Consider the following 15,035-nt stretch of genomic DNA (forward strand, 5'->3'; position numbering starts at 1 on the left):
GCGAAAGAGACAGGGTTCCCAAAAGGCATCGCCTTCGGGCGGTGGCCAGCTACATCGGCCCATACTGGGAGCATATCGCTGACCACCTTCTACTCGAGTCCTCTTGTGAAAGGACCATTGAGAGGATTCGCCGTGATTACAAGTTCTCTCAAGATCAAGCTTTCCAAATGTTGTGCACGTGGTCGGAAATGTTTCATACGGAAGCTACAGAGGAGAAACTGTGCCTTGCTCTATTAAGCGAAGAGTGCTGAACGGTTGCACGCATCCGGCCATTTTACGCAACATGTTGTGGCAAATTTTGACGAATTTCATTCGAGGAGAAAAAGTCGTAATTTTGGATTCTCCGCTTTTGTTTGAAAGTGGAACGTTTGTTCGATACATTCATCGTACAATTGTTGTATGGTGTTGCGAGGAGAGGCAAATTGAGAGACTTTATCTTCGAAATGGATTTGATAGAGACAGCGCTCTCAAGAGAATTCGTGCTCAAATGTCATTGGATGAAAAGCGCCAAAGAGCTACGTACGTTATTGATAATAACGATCAGCTGGAAAATACAAGACAGCAAACTCAACAAATTTACAAAGAACTCCTCAAGTCAAAGTGGTGTTTGATGGGCAGGATTTTTAGACTGTCTTGTTCTTTTCTTATAGGTCTTTTTGTAGCACTATGGTTTCTGTGATAATACATTTAATTGGATTTATGAATTAGTGAGCCAGTGACGCGCGAGTCGTTTATACGGGAATTGCAACGAACATGTCGTCGAAACTGCCGCACGATCTAGCCGCCGGCGCTGGACAGAAATTGCCAAGTGCGATTCGTCGTCTCAAGGATAGAGGGAATGGTTGTAGTAGCGTAGAACGATTTTACAGACGAGATACTTCTCGACCTCGCGAAGAAAATCGGCGGAAAGTGGGATTTTGTAGCAGTCCGGCTTGGGTTGGCAGATCACGAAACTGAGAATATCCGTGACAATTTCACGAAAGTGCAAGACCGAGCTTTTGAAATGTTGAAGACGTGGCGACAGAATGCCTTCAAAGACGCAACTCGTACCAATCTCTGTATCGCCTTGCTTAAAGAAAAATTGAAGAGTATCGCGTCGGAAACTTTTGGGGATGACTTTGTTGAAGGGGTCGACAAATCATTATCGCAGAAGTGAAGGTGATTTTCAAGAAACACGATGATTTGTCCAAGTATCACTGCGAGAAGCATCCGACAGTGTGATATCTCTGCTCTAGCTCTTTTTCTAGTTTTTACGCTGTTACTTTCTTTCTTTTGCTTTTTGTTATTATCATACGGGCATGTTCAATGTGGATACAGTAGCAAGCGGCGAAAGCACCGTTTCGCGAGTACAGTTGGATTGCGGATCGACGCCGATCAAATAGCTCGCCAAATCGTGCAGCCGGGCTTGCCTAGCTGGCACGCGATCATTCGCAAATTTGGCCGAGAAATTTTGAACGAGGACGAAACGATAAATCGCGAAAAAGTCGATCCAGCCAGCTAAGCGAAGAGTGCTGAATGGTTCCAGCTATTTTACGCAGCACTTCACGAGTAGTCTGGAGGCCACACCTATGCCACGGTCACGTGCAAGGGTCAGGTGACCTGACTACTTCACGAGCGAGTCGATTATACGGGAATTGCAACAAACATGGCGGCGCACGTCGGGGCTGGAGAAGAATTGTCAGGTACAATCCGTCGTCCCAAGGATAGAGAATGATTGTAGCAGCGTAGAAACGATTTTACAGATAAGACACTTCTCGACGTCGCGAAGAAAATCGGCGGAAAGTGGGATTTTGTAGCAGTCTGGCTTACGCCCAAGTTGGAAGAGCATGAAATTGACAATATCAAAGCCAATTTTACGAGAGTACAAGACCAAGCTTTTGAAATGTTGAAGATGTGGCGAAAGAATGGCCACAAAGCTGCAACTCCTACCAATCTCTGTGTCGCCTTGCTTGAAGAAAAGTTGAAGAAAATCGCGTCGGAAACTTTTGGGGATGACTTTGTTGAAGGGGTCGACAAATCATTATCGCAGAAGTGAAGGTGATTTTCAAGAAACACGATGATTTGTCCAAGTATCACTGCGAGAAGCATCCGACAGTGTGATATCTCTGCTCTAGCTCTTTTTCTAGTTTTTACGCTGTTACTTTCGTTCTTTCTTTTGCTTTTTGTTATTATCATACGGGCATGTTCAATGTGGATACAGTAGCAAGCGGCGAAAGCACCGTTTCGCGAGTACAGTTGGATTGCGGATCGACGCCGATCAAATAGCTCGCCAAATCGTGCAGCCGGGCTTGCCTAGCTGGCACGCGATCATTCGCAAATTTGGCCGAGAAATTTTGAACGAGGACGAAACGATAAATCGCGAAAAAGTCGATCCAGCCAGCTAAGCGAAGAGTGCTGAATGGTTCCAGCTATTTTACGCAGCACTTCACGAGTAGTCTGGAGGCCACACCCTTCGCTCGGGAGGAAGGGTCTGGCCAAACGCGCATGGTCCAAGTGTTGCATGCGGTACGCGCTAAACGAATTAAGTTATTAGAGACGCCCTACGTCATAGCTTCGACATCGCAAAAGCGAGACAACTAGGGGAGAATTGGAACGTCTAGGCGATCGTACGCAGAAGCGACGAGCTCCGCAGCAGAGGAGTTCGTCGTTTTCGCGTACTACATTGCTTTCTTTCGCGTACGATCGCCACGTTTTCGCTTACGATCGCGTACGATTGGATGGCTTAAGCGTGCGATCGACCTGGATCGCTCATCGCTACTCCTATAAAAACATTCGAGGGCGATAAACGGTTAGAACAGCTAATTGGCCCCTACGTCACAGACAACTCGGCCTGTGATTGGGCCGCACTCCACAGTGCGGGGTGCAACACATCCCCCCCTCCCGATTGACCTGACCCCACGGTCACGTGCAAGGGTCAGGTGACCTGACTACTTCACGAGCGAGTCGATTATACGGGAATTGCAACAAACATGGCGGCGCACGTCGGGGCTGGAGAAGAATTGTCAGGTACAATCCGTCGTCCCAAGGATAGAGAATGATTGTAGCAGCGTAGAAACGATTTTACAGATAAGACACTTCTCGACGTCGCGAAGAAAATCGGCGGAAAGTGGGATTTTGTAGCAGTCTGGCTTACGCCCAAGTTGGAAGAGCATGAAATTGACAATATCAAAGCCAATTTTACGAGAGTACAAGACCAAGCTTTTGAAATGTTGAAGATGTGGCGACGGAATGACCACAAAGCTGCAACTCGTACCAATCTCTGTGTCGCCTTGCTTGAAGAAAAGTTGAAGAAAATCGCGTCGGAAACTTTTGGGGATGACTTTGTTGAAAGGGTCGACAAATTATTATCGCAGAAGAGAGAAGGTGATTTTCATGATTTGCAAAACAATAGGCCCATTACCGGTGCTACTGGTACATTTCTTGTAGAAATTGAAAAGAGAGGCCAAGACGATAAGAGGGTTTTTGATCTTGAAAATGAGCCGTTCTTCCAGGATATGCATAGGTATGGCCAAATAGATGCAGTAGTTTTAGTTTTGCAAATTGTTTGAATGGCTAGAGGTTATTTTGTACGTCATCAAAATCAAAAGAAACGTTTGGTGGCTGTCAGAAAAGCTCCTTTGAATGACAAACGGATGAGCAATGAAATGGATATCTTGGAATCGAGAAAATGCGACAATTTGATTGGATTTATTGATGTCGTGGTAAGTCTACGGTACCATGTAGCGAGGACGTGTATTAGATGTCTACTGCAGACGATTGACACCGTTTGGCACTGCTGTCTTCAATATTGTGAATATTCAGTAGAACAAGTAGGTGCCCAGTCTCTAGTTGTGCCATCATAGATGCCATACGCTATGTGTATTCCTTTAATTTATTTGTAGTATGTACTTAAGAAGGATGACGCATATAAAACCCTAAAGGGCGTTATCTACGAAATTGACATTGTTCGTGGTGTTGCTAGCGGTTTAGACGATCTTCACAGCAGGGAAAAACCAATAAGTAAGGTGCCTGGTTTCGTGTAGGGTCATATTCTCTTTAATAATCAATTAGCTCATATAAATCTCGCCCCTGCTGGCGTACGTATAATGGTGGACGAAAACGGAAAGGTAGAAGCAAAAATTTGTGACATAAGTACTTCGCCCAGATTGTACGAACATGCAATTGCAATGGAAGGATTCATTGTCAGAACAGTAGATGTGGGTAGGTGGGGCTGTGTGTCAGTATCTTACTTTCTGCAGAATCCAAGTCCTGATGTGGATGTCTTTTCGTTTGGATGTTTTGCGTACTACGTCATCACTAACGGAAAGCATCCGTTCAGTGAGCCTGGGAGCGTGAGCAGTGAGCTAAGCGAAATTCAGTCAAGAATAGACTCTGGCAAGTTTGAACCTAATTTTGAAGCGTTGGAAGGTAAGTCGATTAATTAATTAATTAAACGCGTATTTTAGTGTGGTCTTACTATACGTAGATTTGGTGAACAAAAGCGTGGAACTGAAGGTGAAAGAAGACAAAATTAGACGTATAGGGAATCCAGCAGCAGCTTTGGCGCTTGTGAAATCTACATTGTCTGAAGGAAAAAAGTGAGTTTGCCTGTCAGTGCGTGCATTCTCAGCAGATGCAGCTCGTTACTGTGAATAGGCCTTCATCTTGCTGTATTAAAAGTCACTGTTACTTTTTCAAGCCGGGTCGCCAAGTTGAATTTCATTGGGTACGCTGTAATCATTACTCAACTTCATTGTTGTTACAATTTCTATGCAGGATTTTGGCGGTACTACACCATTTTATGAAGGGGAGAAAACTGACAACGAGGATATGGACTCGCTTTTGGACGAACTGTCTAGACACGATGAAGACGTCGTTGGTTGGAAAGGTCGACTTGAAAATTTGGGAGCAAAAAAGGGTAGTGTTCTCATAGTAAATTCTCATCAACTCTTTGTTGAAAGCGCTTCTAGAATTTTTGAGCAAGCAGCTCGTCAGGCACAAAAAATGCGGAGATAACGTCCAATCTTTTTCAAAATTCCTGCGTAATCAAGTATGAAACTTCATGTTTTCGAAAATAAACTAATTACACAACGGCACGTACATGTAGTTCTCCCACAAACAAAACAGGGACGAAATAAGAGAGTTTTTTGAATCGGATGAGAAGAGTGCATTGTTACTCAACCGTGGGTTTCCCAAGCTTCTTCCTGTATGTTGGGAAATAAGCAAGAAGTTGTTGTTGTTGCAAAAACAACATGATTTGTCCAAGTATCATTGCGAGAAGCATTTTTCATAGGCTTCATGACATTTCCGCCTCTAGCTCTTTTTCTACTACTGCTGTCAGTTGTCGTACTTTCAATGCGCTGTTTTATTCGATTTTTTACCCTGGCTTTTTTTACTGTTGTTATTGAATATACGGACGTGGTAATAGCACCGTATGACAGTCAAAGTGGGTGTTTGGTGGGCCGGATTTTTAGACTGTCTTGTTCTTTTCTTATAGGTCTTTTGCAGCAATTTGGTATCTAGGCTGATAATTAATGGCGAACGAGGGCGGCCTGTGACTGGTTACAGCACGTGCGCAGCGCAACCAACCATACATGGTATGGCGCAACTCGAGCGCGGGTGTGGTAATACGGGCTTCAGCGAACATGGCGTCGCAAAAAGAAGACTCTCCTGCCAGAAGAGGGTCTACGCCATCTTCATCTTCGACGCGTGACGAGTTTCTTGACGACAATTTAGAGCAAGAAAATTCCTCTTGCAGCTTTCGTTATGGTAGAGAGGAGTTAGCAGGTAAATAATCGCTAAAAGAGTGGATGAAAACCGTACTAGTAACTACGCTCACTTTATAGAAGACCTACTTCTCGATTTGGCGAAGAAAATTGTTTCTTTTTGGCCAAATTTGGCAATCAGGCTGAAGTTGGAGAGAAGTGATATCGATGCTATCGAACTCGATGTAGAGAAAGTTCAAAACCGAGCGTTCAAAATGCTGATGACATGGAAAGAGCAGGTCTACGAAAAGGCAAATGCTTTCAGTCTTTGCCAAGCTTTGCTTGAGGAGAAAAGACGGGACATTGCTTTGGAGATTTTTGGAAAAGACTTGGTTAGGAACGTCGAAAGTTCCGCAGAAGGTGATACAGTATTAAATCAGGCTGCCTTACAATGATGTCTGTTTCTCTTACAGCCGCAAAGAGTGCAAAGGGCTCCCTGCTGTCTTTGGATAATTCAGGAATTGAGAAGGGAGAGAAAAAAATTCTGGAAGAAAGCTTGCCGCCTCAGTCAAGCTTTAAGCCAACGTTGGGAAGTGAGTCTAGTGGAAAATGTCTTTTGAATCATCACAGTCTTCCTCTCTTGCCGGAATCGTTTTGCGGGAGAGATGACGTTATACGAGATGTCATTCGGTGTATTGAAGAAGACAAAATTCCTCTTTGCTGGCTTTGGGGGCCACCCGGATGCGGCACAAGCACTGTCGGAATTGCAGTTCTTCACAGGATACGTGACAGACGGGGAACGCCAAGCGCTGTAGCGGTAAAAGCTTCTCGGTTTTCGTTTCTTCAACTGCAAGAACTTATTCGCTCACATTTACGGCAACTTTCTGAGCATGATCATTGTACGTTTCTCGTTGACGGATACGACGAGAATTTAGAGCACCACGAGAAGGATTTTCTCGTGGCAATTGAGGATTTTGTTCAAGAGCTGGGCAAGGAATTTACTGTGTTGGTGACTTCACATAAAAAGTCTTCTTGCTTTATTGGCGCATTGCGCGTTGAATCAATTGAAGTCAGCTGGCTTGGAGACGAAGAAGCAACGGAATTGTTGACTTGGCACTATACGGGAGGGAAGAAAGATAGGGTTTCTGATGACTCTATTCATAAATACCTGAAGCGTCTCGCTCTACGTTGTGATGGAATTCCTTTTGTCCTCAAAGCTGTTGGTTCAGCAGGATATGCAGCTTGTCATTCTCGTTCTGATCGCGTGTCTATGGAACGTTCAATACGTAACTCGCAGAGGGTTCTTCGCTTAGACAACGCTTTGTTTGAACGGTTTTGCAGCAGTTTTGATCCAGAAGGAGAAGGACTTGAGGCCTGCTTCAAGACGTGTCATGAACGTTTGCCAGAGGAACTAAAAGTCTTCATTCTGGGTCTGGCTATTATCTCGGATTCATTTTCTGCCGATTTTGGACGAAAAATTCTTGGTCTTAAACAAAAAGAAAGCGATAGGATTATGACTCGCTTAAAAGATCGGGGCTTGATTACTTCTTGTCAGCGCAAAAGGGGCCAAGGCTACCGTCAAAGCTACTGTATTCCACGATATTTACGCCAATACCTTATGGCTAAAAGCCAGTCAAGCACCGAACAGTGTGTAGCTGCAGCGAGAGCAAGATACTTTGAAAAAATTCGAGAGGTTATCACACATATTTCTAAACGTCTTCGAGATAAAAGGCAGAGCGATGCTCTGCAGACTTTTACAGATCACAGAAGCAGAATACTTGGTTTTCTTCAGTTGCCCTCCAGCATTTTAGATTCGAAAGCCCATGAAGTTACTATGGCCATCTGCAAATCTGCTTACGTGAAAAATGTCTTGCTTGACTACGTATTAGTAGACACGCTTCGCCTGTTTTGCGAAACCAGCTTGGATCGTATTGCCAAATCGGACTCTAAAAGCAAACAGGACGAAGCTTATATTGCTATCTTTTTAGCGCAAATCGTATTAAAGCAGCAGCGGTACCGGCAAGGTGATCTAAAGAAAATAGATGGTATGCTGCAGGCCGTCGTAAAAGAAGGTACTTTACCGAAAGAGATTTTGCTTCAGCGCAAGATAGCGCAAGCTCAAATTTTAATGGCAAAGGGCGAGCATTTTAACGCCGTCGATTTATTAGAAAGGAAGAAAAAGAAAGTGAGTTTATCAGCACTCGCTATTCTTGGAAAAGCGTCGTATCAGCTTGGTATTCGTAACGCGGCAGATTCGCAATCGGAAGAGGAATTTTGGAAGATTGTGCGTCCTCATTTTGAAGAAGCGAGAGAATGTTTTGCTAAATGCATTGAAAATTTAGCGAAGAACGATAGCCTGACATGTCTGTATACAATGTGGATTGGAGACTGCTGCTTCTTGATGCGAGAGTATGGCAAAGCGCTGAGAGCCTACGAAGAACTTCTAAAAGTAGAAGACAGTGTAAATTGGCCCAATACGGGAAGCGACTTTGTTAGCAGGAAGAGGACGCGAGTGTCAGCCACTTACTACGCGTTAGGGCTGTCTCACCTACAACTTCACGTCAAGGAAGGAGGCTGGGATGCTAAAGATTTAGCTTTCTGTCTTGCTTCTTTAGATGCTTCAATACAAGGACTCGCTGCAGGGTTTCCCTACTCTTGCTTTCTTTCAGACGTTGTGTATCGGGCGAGAGGAATAGTGCTTTTGCTACTGGCTTTGAAGGAGCAGTGGAAGACTTCCTCCAACCAGCCAAACCGTCACGTTGTTGCCTACCTAAGCAAGGCTGTAGAGTCGTTCACGGAGATTTCTTGCAGAAATTCGGTTCTCACTAATGAACGAAAAGCTTTTCTTGACGTCGCGAATGCATATAAAGAAGGGCGAACGGTCTCTCCTGAAACCAAGCTCGTTTCAAAATCAGCGCGAATTTTATTGGACCTAACACCTGGCTCTGAAAAATCGAAGGTGAAGCTTCTTTTTGCCAAGTCTCTTTTGTATCTCGATATTGTTGAAAAAGACAGAAATCAAAGACTGGTGTCTCATGAAAAAGCTTTGTCTTATGAAAGAGCTTTTGATTCGGACTTGGATGCGTCTGATTCTGAAGACGATGATGACGATGACGATGATGACGATGAAGACGGTGACGGCGTTCCCGACTCCTCCTATGAACATCAAACAGCATATGCAGCAAGCCGTTTCCAAAGACGAAAAGTTATGAAAGGATTCGTAAATTGCTTTTTGCCATCTTGGACAAATGAGACAATTCAATCACAGTCTAATGGAACTGGTCTCAATGAAACGCAAACATTGGCATCTGAGCTGATCACATCGTCTGTTGAGTGGGCAGATCTTACGTACTCCGGTCTTCCCGGGCGTTCTTGTCCTGCGAGAGCTAAAAATTCTAGTGGCAACTACTCGTCATCCGATTTCACTACTCGGAAGTCCGCAAAGACTGGTCCTCCTGTGATGGACCACTCTTGAAGTGGCCTCTGTACACTCGGCTGCACTGGTATACACGTGAAATGTCTCAGCATACATACTATTCACTACGGAGACGCAAAGTTTATTTGCTGACTTTTTCGGCTACAGCACGACAACTTTGACGGACCTTTTCGGCAGTATCAATGCCCCACATAGTCAAAAGTCCTTCGTATCCACCGACTTCATATTCGTCAGGAGTTGCAAAATAGCCCATGTGATTATTGCTGTATCTGGAGAGAAGCGATTGAAGGAGAGATTGTTATTCTTGAGAAATCTGTACCCTGCAAGAAGAGTATTCGTGAATCCCAATTTGAGCGAGTCATTTCGAATATTCCACCCAAGCTCAAGCAGCGCTTCTCCTGGAACGGTCACCATGAGAGTATGGTTTCCACCGATACTAGAAAGGAAAGGAAATCAGTCTCTGTTTGGATTGAAAATTTATTACCTTATATTCAATGCAGTGAACGTTGGAGACTCTTCAATCCAGGCAGAATCCAAGTGAAGGTTAACATCACAGCGAAGCTGATTGGGGAGAAAAGACGCGTGGCTGGCTATTTGTCATCGCTCTGCCTACTCACCACCCTGCAGAGAGAACAGATGTCGAGTGGACCGCCCTGCGTACAATTTGCGACACGGGCTAGAGTCAAATTCCCCTGCGTCTCTCCAAAATCGACTACAGTGGAAGCGGAAACGAGTCCGACGTCGTCCGACGTCACCGGCGTATCGTCGCGCAGCCGTTGAACGGCAGACGCAATAACGGGCGCTCCGGCATAATTGGGTTTGCCGGCACACGCAGATCCAGCTAAAAACGACAAACAAATTCGTCTAGAGACAGCTATAGTCGTCTTATTGACCGACCGGGAGCAATGTCTCCAGCGTCGGCATTGATGAACATGGCGACGCTTTGATGACCGACAGCCGTCTCGATGGCGTCGCATGCACCACCCATGATGTCGCCGTTGGAAAGCATTTGATCGGGTCCCCAGCACGTTCCATGAATGGCAAAGTTCCACACTTAATAAATAAATAAATAGAGAGAGAAGGCGGTAGGCGAAGCGTTTGAAGATTGTATCTTGAAGCGTACCTGTCGCCAAAGGGGTTCCATCCGACGATCGATCGACACGTATGACGCCCAAATGAGGATCAATTGAACCGACTTGCACGTACGGACTGATGTCGGCTCGTCGATTTTCCGTCACTCCGACCAGTTGACCAAAATCTATAAAAGTCAATATTTGTCATCGTCTAACATCTGGCGGCGGACGAGCGAGAGACGGACTAATTCCCATTTTGGCTGGTTGGAGATTGGCTTGCGCCTGAAGCATTGCGTCGGCGAGAGACGATGCAAGCATGTCTTGAAGCTCTGCAAGAGCAAGGCAATGAAATTAGCGTCCGTTTGATTGTTTACGCTTCGATCGTTTGCTGGCCACTACCGGCTTCGATGGGCGGCCGGTGGCGGAATGGACTACCTACCTGGAACAAGGATATCAGTAGCCGGCGCAAGAGACCAGAGGAGTTCAGGCGTCACGGCGCCTGGTCCGCTATGAGTGTGCGATCCGTGGACGGTGAAGCGATCGAACGGCACGGTGAAACCGCGCGCCGCCGCCTTTTCCCAGGCGAGTTTTCGCAACGTGCCGTCAGCGCCTAGCAGCCTCCGTCACGTACGGTATACGTATGGAAAAGTGCGGTCACAATGTTATACCAATTGCGTCAACCGTAAGAAAACAGAAGGTCGTATTGCCATTATCGAGAAGGAGCGCTTTTGCCCACGTCGTTTGCAGGTGGCCCACACTCGGAGTCATAAACTGCAGACAGGTATCTTTTAGTAGGTCTGCGATTCCCCCCGCCCACCCCATCATATGCAATAAGAGCTTACATTTGTATACTGCTTTGGATCGGGTAGAGGCCAGTATTTGACTCTTCTCTCTCCATGGTTATAGCCTAGCAGAGGACGTACATATAGCCAGTGTCTGTTGCGTGTGCGCATATTCATTGAACATCCTATTGACTCACCTGCCAGTGGAACGCCGACAGGAAGAGTTGCTGTAAGGAAAAAATTCGATAAGTGTCGCGCGGTATCCGATAGGGGCAAGTTATTCAATATTCACTCTAGCCGAGAGGCGTGTTTACGTAACGGCTTGCGAGGCGGGGTTTGCAGAGGATAAAAGGGCTCGCGCTCGGACACGAACGAACGAAAGGTCAACTTTGTTTGGGTTCCCCCGGCGACTGACCGTTGACTTTGGCCACGCCAGCACGTAGGGTGCCTGCAGTCGCAGCTGTAAGAGACAAGAGGAAGAAGACGAAGAAGGAGAACATTGGCCTCCGAGGAGGGGTGGAGTCGCAGACAAGAGAAGAGAGGACTATCCGGGTGCACACGCCCCTCCCCCTCGATAAGGCTTCTTCCCTCGCGTTCGTTCTCGATGGCGAGGACGCTGCCTCAATGCGGCGTTCTACGATTGACTCTTCTCTTTGCCGCGCTCGTCGTCGTCGTTCAGGTCGTCGTTTTAGTTCGCTTCTCGTCGTCGTACGATGACGTTGACAATTCGAAAGGAGCGATTGGGGCTCCCAACGGGGAAACGCGAACGTCGATCCCTGCTGTGGTCTCTCGTACGAGCGACAGAGTCACAGAGGTAAGTTGCGTAGAGACGACGAGGAGAGAGAAGGACTTATTTACGTAGAAGCCGCATTTTGTCGACGATCGTCGCAAAGAAGAAGAAAGTCGGAAGCCGGAACGTATTAATGTCGACTCTCGCATCACAAAAGAAATGCCAGTGAACGTTCTTGTTCCTTCAGACAACGATGACGACGAGGAGGAGAAGGAAGAGGAGAAGAAAGAGGAGAAAGAGGATGCAGAGGTGAGTTGGAGCGAACCGACAACGAGTCCATGCGACATCGAATGGCCCGACGCTCAATCGGCACTCAATCGAGCGCGTAGCGATCAATGCAAAGCGGAGCTACGACGCGTCACTTGTCTCGCTCAACGTAATCTTCTTTACGATGTCAATTTGAAGAAGAGTTGTCCTTCTTTGCCAACCGCCGCCGCCGCCGGCGCTGGCGGCGCTGGCGCGATTCAAAAAGAGCAACGTGTCGTCGATTGGAAAGATCTACGAATCGTTTATCTGATGGTTGTACATGGTCGTGCATTTCGACAGTTTCGTCGACTTTTCAAAGCGATTTATAATCGACAGCATTACTATTACATTCACGTCGATTCGGTGAGAAAAAGAAAAAGAGAGAGGAGAATCTACATATGCACGTATACGTAGAGGGTGACCATCTGGTCAGTCCGTCCTACTTGTGTCTAGTGCGAGGGTTTGAGACGTATAGATAGCTGAAAAGTGCGTCTAGGCAAACATCAGACCGACTCGATATCCTCATCTTTTACCCCTCTTTTCTCAATTCCATTAGCGACAAGGGCTTCCGCTTGCATGCCACAAACGTTTCCCTTTCCTATAACAATAATATCTTTTCTTGGGGGCTAGAGATCCGACTATTTGCATCGAAAGATTGAGGAGTTGGCCTATGATTATTCGAACGTCGTTTTGTCGTCGTGGCGATTGGCTTCGATTTGGGGCGGAGCTAGTCTTCTACAAGTTTTGCTTCGTTCCATCGACGATCTCATACAACGACGTGACTGGGAGTGGGATTTCGTAATTAATTTAAGCGAAAGCGACTATCCTATTAAGTAAATGGCCTCGCACAAGACGACGCGTGTTTCATATTTTTATTGAGTATTTATAGAACGGAAGAAGCGTTGATGAAGTATCTCGCCCAACGTCGTGGGAAGAATTTTCTGAAGCCACACGGAGGCAATGCCATGAGGTGAGGCGGATGTGATTGGGGAAATATCCCTTCCCTAGGGGCGTGATTGTGATCCATCCATCATCGATTATTAGATTTATTAAGAAACAAGGTCTCGATCGAACGTTCGTGGAATGCGACAATCACATGTGGCGAATAGGAAATCGCGTTGTTCCGCCTGATATTGACGTCGATGGGGGAAGCGATTGGATCTGTTTGAATCGCGAGTTTAGTGACTATCTCATCAATTCAAGAGACCATTTGCTCGTTGGACTCAAACAGATGTATAAGTATTCTTTACTTCCGGCTGAGGTGAGTGAGTAACAGTACTATTTATGAATAATCTACGTTTTTTTTTCTAGTCGTTTTTTCATACTGTTCTTCGCAATGGACCCATGTGTCATTCGTTTGAGAAGAATAATCTTCGCGTGACGAATTGGAATCGAAAATTGGGCTGTCGTTGTCAATACAAACACATTGTCGATTGGTGTGGTTGTTCTCCTAACGATTTCAAGCCAGAGGATTTAGGTCGACTTCAGGTGAGGCACAAAAAAAAAAGAGAAGAGAAATTAGAAAGCGCCATATTTCTTCTTTTCAGAATTCCCCTGATCGATTTTTTGCGCGAAAATTCGAAGCGGTCGTAAATCAGGAAATTATTAATCGACTCGACTCGTGGCTCTTTGGGGAAATGCCTCCAGATACGCCCGGTATGGATACATACATCGAAAGTCTTTATCACGTAGACGATACACTGATAAAGCCGCCAGATTCACATATGACTTGTTGGCTTGCGTTCATGCGATTGGGCACAAGTCATTTAGGGCAAATATCAAAGCAACAGCAGCACGGGGGTGTCGGGGGTGGTGTATTAGGAGCAGATTCTGGCTCTAATCATCCCCATGGCAGCCCCTGTGCACTCGAACCCGTTGGAAAACCAATTGAAGTGAGCGTTTTTAAGGAAAAGGACGATCTTCGCGGGCTTGTTGTGACGTTTGACGTCAGTCCCGTGGGAACGGGGGGACGGCAACGTTTAAAAGCGCAAACGTGGTTTGAACGAATTGCTGATCCGACGACGTATTCGGCATTGAGAGGACCTTCAGCACGACTCACATTTTTAGGAGTAAGACCTACGTCTTTTCTGCTCTACGTCCTTTTGGTTTTTTTAGGTTGGATATCACTACGATGAAAAGGAGAGAATGTTTCGTAGTTTTGGAAATATTATCGGTCCCCATGACGACGTCGTCGTCGCTTGTCAATGGACCCAAGGAATGGTTATCACTGTCAAATTCACGTGGTATGATCCACTTGGTCAAGTGGCAGCCGTTCAATCTCAATCTGTTCAAGCGACGTCCGTTGTCTCCTTTTATCGTCCTTCTCTCGATCGACCACTCAAACCGGGCGTTTGGCGAACTGTAGCTGAGTACGAAGGTGAGAAATTGGCGTCTACTGAATTCGTTATTATGCCCGTTTCCGTTCACAATGGCGTCGAGATGCGTGACATGGAATTGGCGGCGAAATTAAATGGCATTCCTAGTCATGCCGCCGCCGCCGCCGCCGCCAATAATGATCGCGTTCTTCGCGACGTTCCAGACGTGAATCGTTGGGTAGACGCCGTTGTTGGGAAGCATTGGCGATTGCAAGGCTTTTGCTTGGAAACGGCGCCACCGCAAGACGAATGCGGTTCATCGGCCGTTTCTCTTTGCTCTTCGGAATATTGGAGTACAGCTTATCCTGATCCCAAATCGGAATTGGGTCCTATAGGAAAAAATGGTCGCATCCGGTAGCACATAGACTTGGATTTTATTCTCTTACTAGCATGCCGTATTAGTTTGTTGGTGGTTGAGGTGGGCGATGGATGGCGGCGGCGCAGAGCTACTTTAGGAATTATGGTTGTAGACAGGAGGAAAAAAAGATGGAGTCAGTGTGTAGCACTACTACATGTAGATTATTATAGACTGACTGAAGCTGTCCGCCGCCGCCCGATTCTCTATCCCTACCATCGTACCTGATTGTTTTTTCTAGTAGAGAGATCAAATGTTTTCAAATAAATTATTGACTCTGTATTTCTTCGTACG

At 46.1% G+C, this 15,035-nt stretch overlaps 3 protein-coding genes across 5 annotated transcripts; 2 read left to right on the forward strand and 1 right to left on the reverse strand.

Annotated features, from left to right (window-relative positions):
* The first annotated feature begins 1,627 nt into the window (after positions 1 to 1,627).
* On the forward strand, positions 1,628 to 5,391 carry LOC136200221 (serine/threonine-protein kinase/endoribonuclease IRE1-like). Its single transcript, XM_065990573.1, has 14 exons — positions 1,628 to 1,682; positions 1,743 to 3,006; positions 3,067 to 3,363; positions 3,427 to 3,502; positions 3,557 to 3,701; positions 3,753 to 3,809; positions 3,882 to 3,999; positions 4,051 to 4,181; positions 4,239 to 4,407; positions 4,466 to 4,577; positions 4,636 to 4,705; positions 4,756 to 4,897; positions 4,950 to 5,029; positions 5,087 to 5,391. The coding sequence occupies exons 2-14, from the start codon at positions 2,970 to 2,972 to the stop codon at positions 5,270 to 5,272; spliced, it is 1,620 nt and encodes a 539-aa protein (XP_065846645.1). The 5' UTR covers positions 1,628 to 1,682; positions 1,743 to 2,969; the 3' UTR covers positions 5,273 to 5,391.
* A 3,823-nt stretch (positions 5,392 to 9,214) lies between these two features.
* Positions 9,215 to 11,544, reverse strand: LOC136200142 (neutral ceramidase A-like). The gene is made up of 12 exons (XM_065990485.1): positions 11,391 to 11,544; positions 11,173 to 11,202; positions 11,036 to 11,100; positions 10,862 to 10,964; positions 10,633 to 10,803; positions 10,439 to 10,522; positions 10,244 to 10,378; positions 10,018 to 10,173; positions 9,738 to 9,961; positions 9,605 to 9,681; positions 9,440 to 9,556; positions 9,215 to 9,389 (listed from the first exon to the last, which is right to left on the reverse strand). The coding sequence occupies exons 1-12, from the start codon at positions 11,473 to 11,475 to the stop codon at positions 9,242 to 9,244; spliced, it is 1,395 nt and encodes a 464-aa protein (XP_065846557.1). The 5' UTR covers positions 11,476 to 11,544; the 3' UTR covers positions 9,215 to 9,241.
* Positions 11,031 to 15,023, forward strand: LOC136200140 (xylosyltransferase 2-like). 3 transcript variants are annotated; one of them, XM_065990483.1, is made up of 10 exons: positions 11,031 to 11,204; positions 11,273 to 11,357; positions 11,412 to 11,789; positions 11,838 to 12,374; positions 12,642 to 12,844; positions 12,901 to 12,981; positions 13,056 to 13,272; positions 13,323 to 13,499; positions 13,559 to 14,080; positions 14,127 to 15,023. In XM_065990483.1, exons 3-10 carry the CDS (start codon positions 11,580 to 11,582, stop codon positions 14,742 to 14,744), a joined length of 2,565 nt encoding a protein of 854 aa, XP_065846555.1. In that variant the 5' UTR covers positions 11,031 to 11,204; positions 11,273 to 11,357; positions 11,412 to 11,579; the 3' UTR covers positions 14,745 to 15,023. The 3 variants fall into 3 exon arrangements, with proteins under 3 accessions (XP_065846555.1, XP_065846556.1, XP_065846554.1); XM_065990484.1 differs by lacking the exons at positions 11,031 to 11,204; positions 11,273 to 11,357 and having other exon boundaries at positions 11,364 to 11,789; positions 11,838 to 11,892; positions 11,953 to 12,374; XM_065990482.1 differs by lacking the exons at positions 11,031 to 11,204; positions 11,273 to 11,357 and having other exon boundaries at positions 11,364 to 11,789.
* Positions 15,024 to 15,035: the final 12 nt, after the last annotated feature.

Source organism: Oscarella lobularis, chromosome 2, assembly GCF_947507565.1.
Source record: "Oscarella lobularis chromosome 2, ooOscLobu1.1, whole genome shotgun sequence".
Classification (NCBI taxonomy): domain Eukaryota; kingdom Metazoa; phylum Porifera; class Homoscleromorpha; order Homosclerophorida; family Oscarellidae; genus Oscarella; species Oscarella lobularis.

Bases quoted from the DNA above. Each gene is read 5' to 3' on its own strand.
- LOC136200221 (XM_065990573.1), top strand. From the start codon at position 2,970: ATGGCGGCGCACGTCGGGGCTGGAGAAGAATTGTCAG. The intron at 3,810-3,881 runs GTAGGTGCCCAG...ATTTATTTGTAG, and splicing joins GTGAATATTCAGTAGAACAA to TATGTACTTAAGAAGGATGA. The intron at 4,408-4,465 runs GTAAGTCGATTA...TACTATACGTAG, and splicing joins TAATTTTGAAGCGTTGGAAG to ATTTGGTGAACAAAAGCGTG.
- LOC136200142 (XM_065990485.1), bottom strand. From the start codon at position 11,475: ATGTTCTCCTTCTTCGTCTTCTTCCTCTTGTCTCTTACAGCTGCGACT. The intron at 10,804-10,861 runs GTATAACATTGT...GGAGGCTGCTAG, and splicing joins TCTTACGGTTGACGCAATTG to GCGCTGACGGCACGTTGCGA. The intron at 10,174-10,243 runs GTACGCTTCAAG...TTATTTATTAAG, and splicing joins TGGAACCCCTTTGGCGACAG to TGTGGAACTTTGCCATTCAT.
- LOC136200140 (XM_065990483.1), top strand. From the start codon at position 11,580: ATGGCGAGGACGCTGCCTCAATGCGGCGTTCTACGATTGACTCTTCTC. The intron at 11,790-11,837 runs GTAAGTTGCGTA...TTATTTACGTAG, and splicing joins CGAGCGACAGAGTCACAGAG to AAGCCGCATTTTGTCGACGA. The intron at 12,982-13,055 runs GTGAGGCGGATG...ATCGATTATTAG, and splicing joins CACGGAGGCAATGCCATGAG to ATTTATTAAGAAACAAGGTC.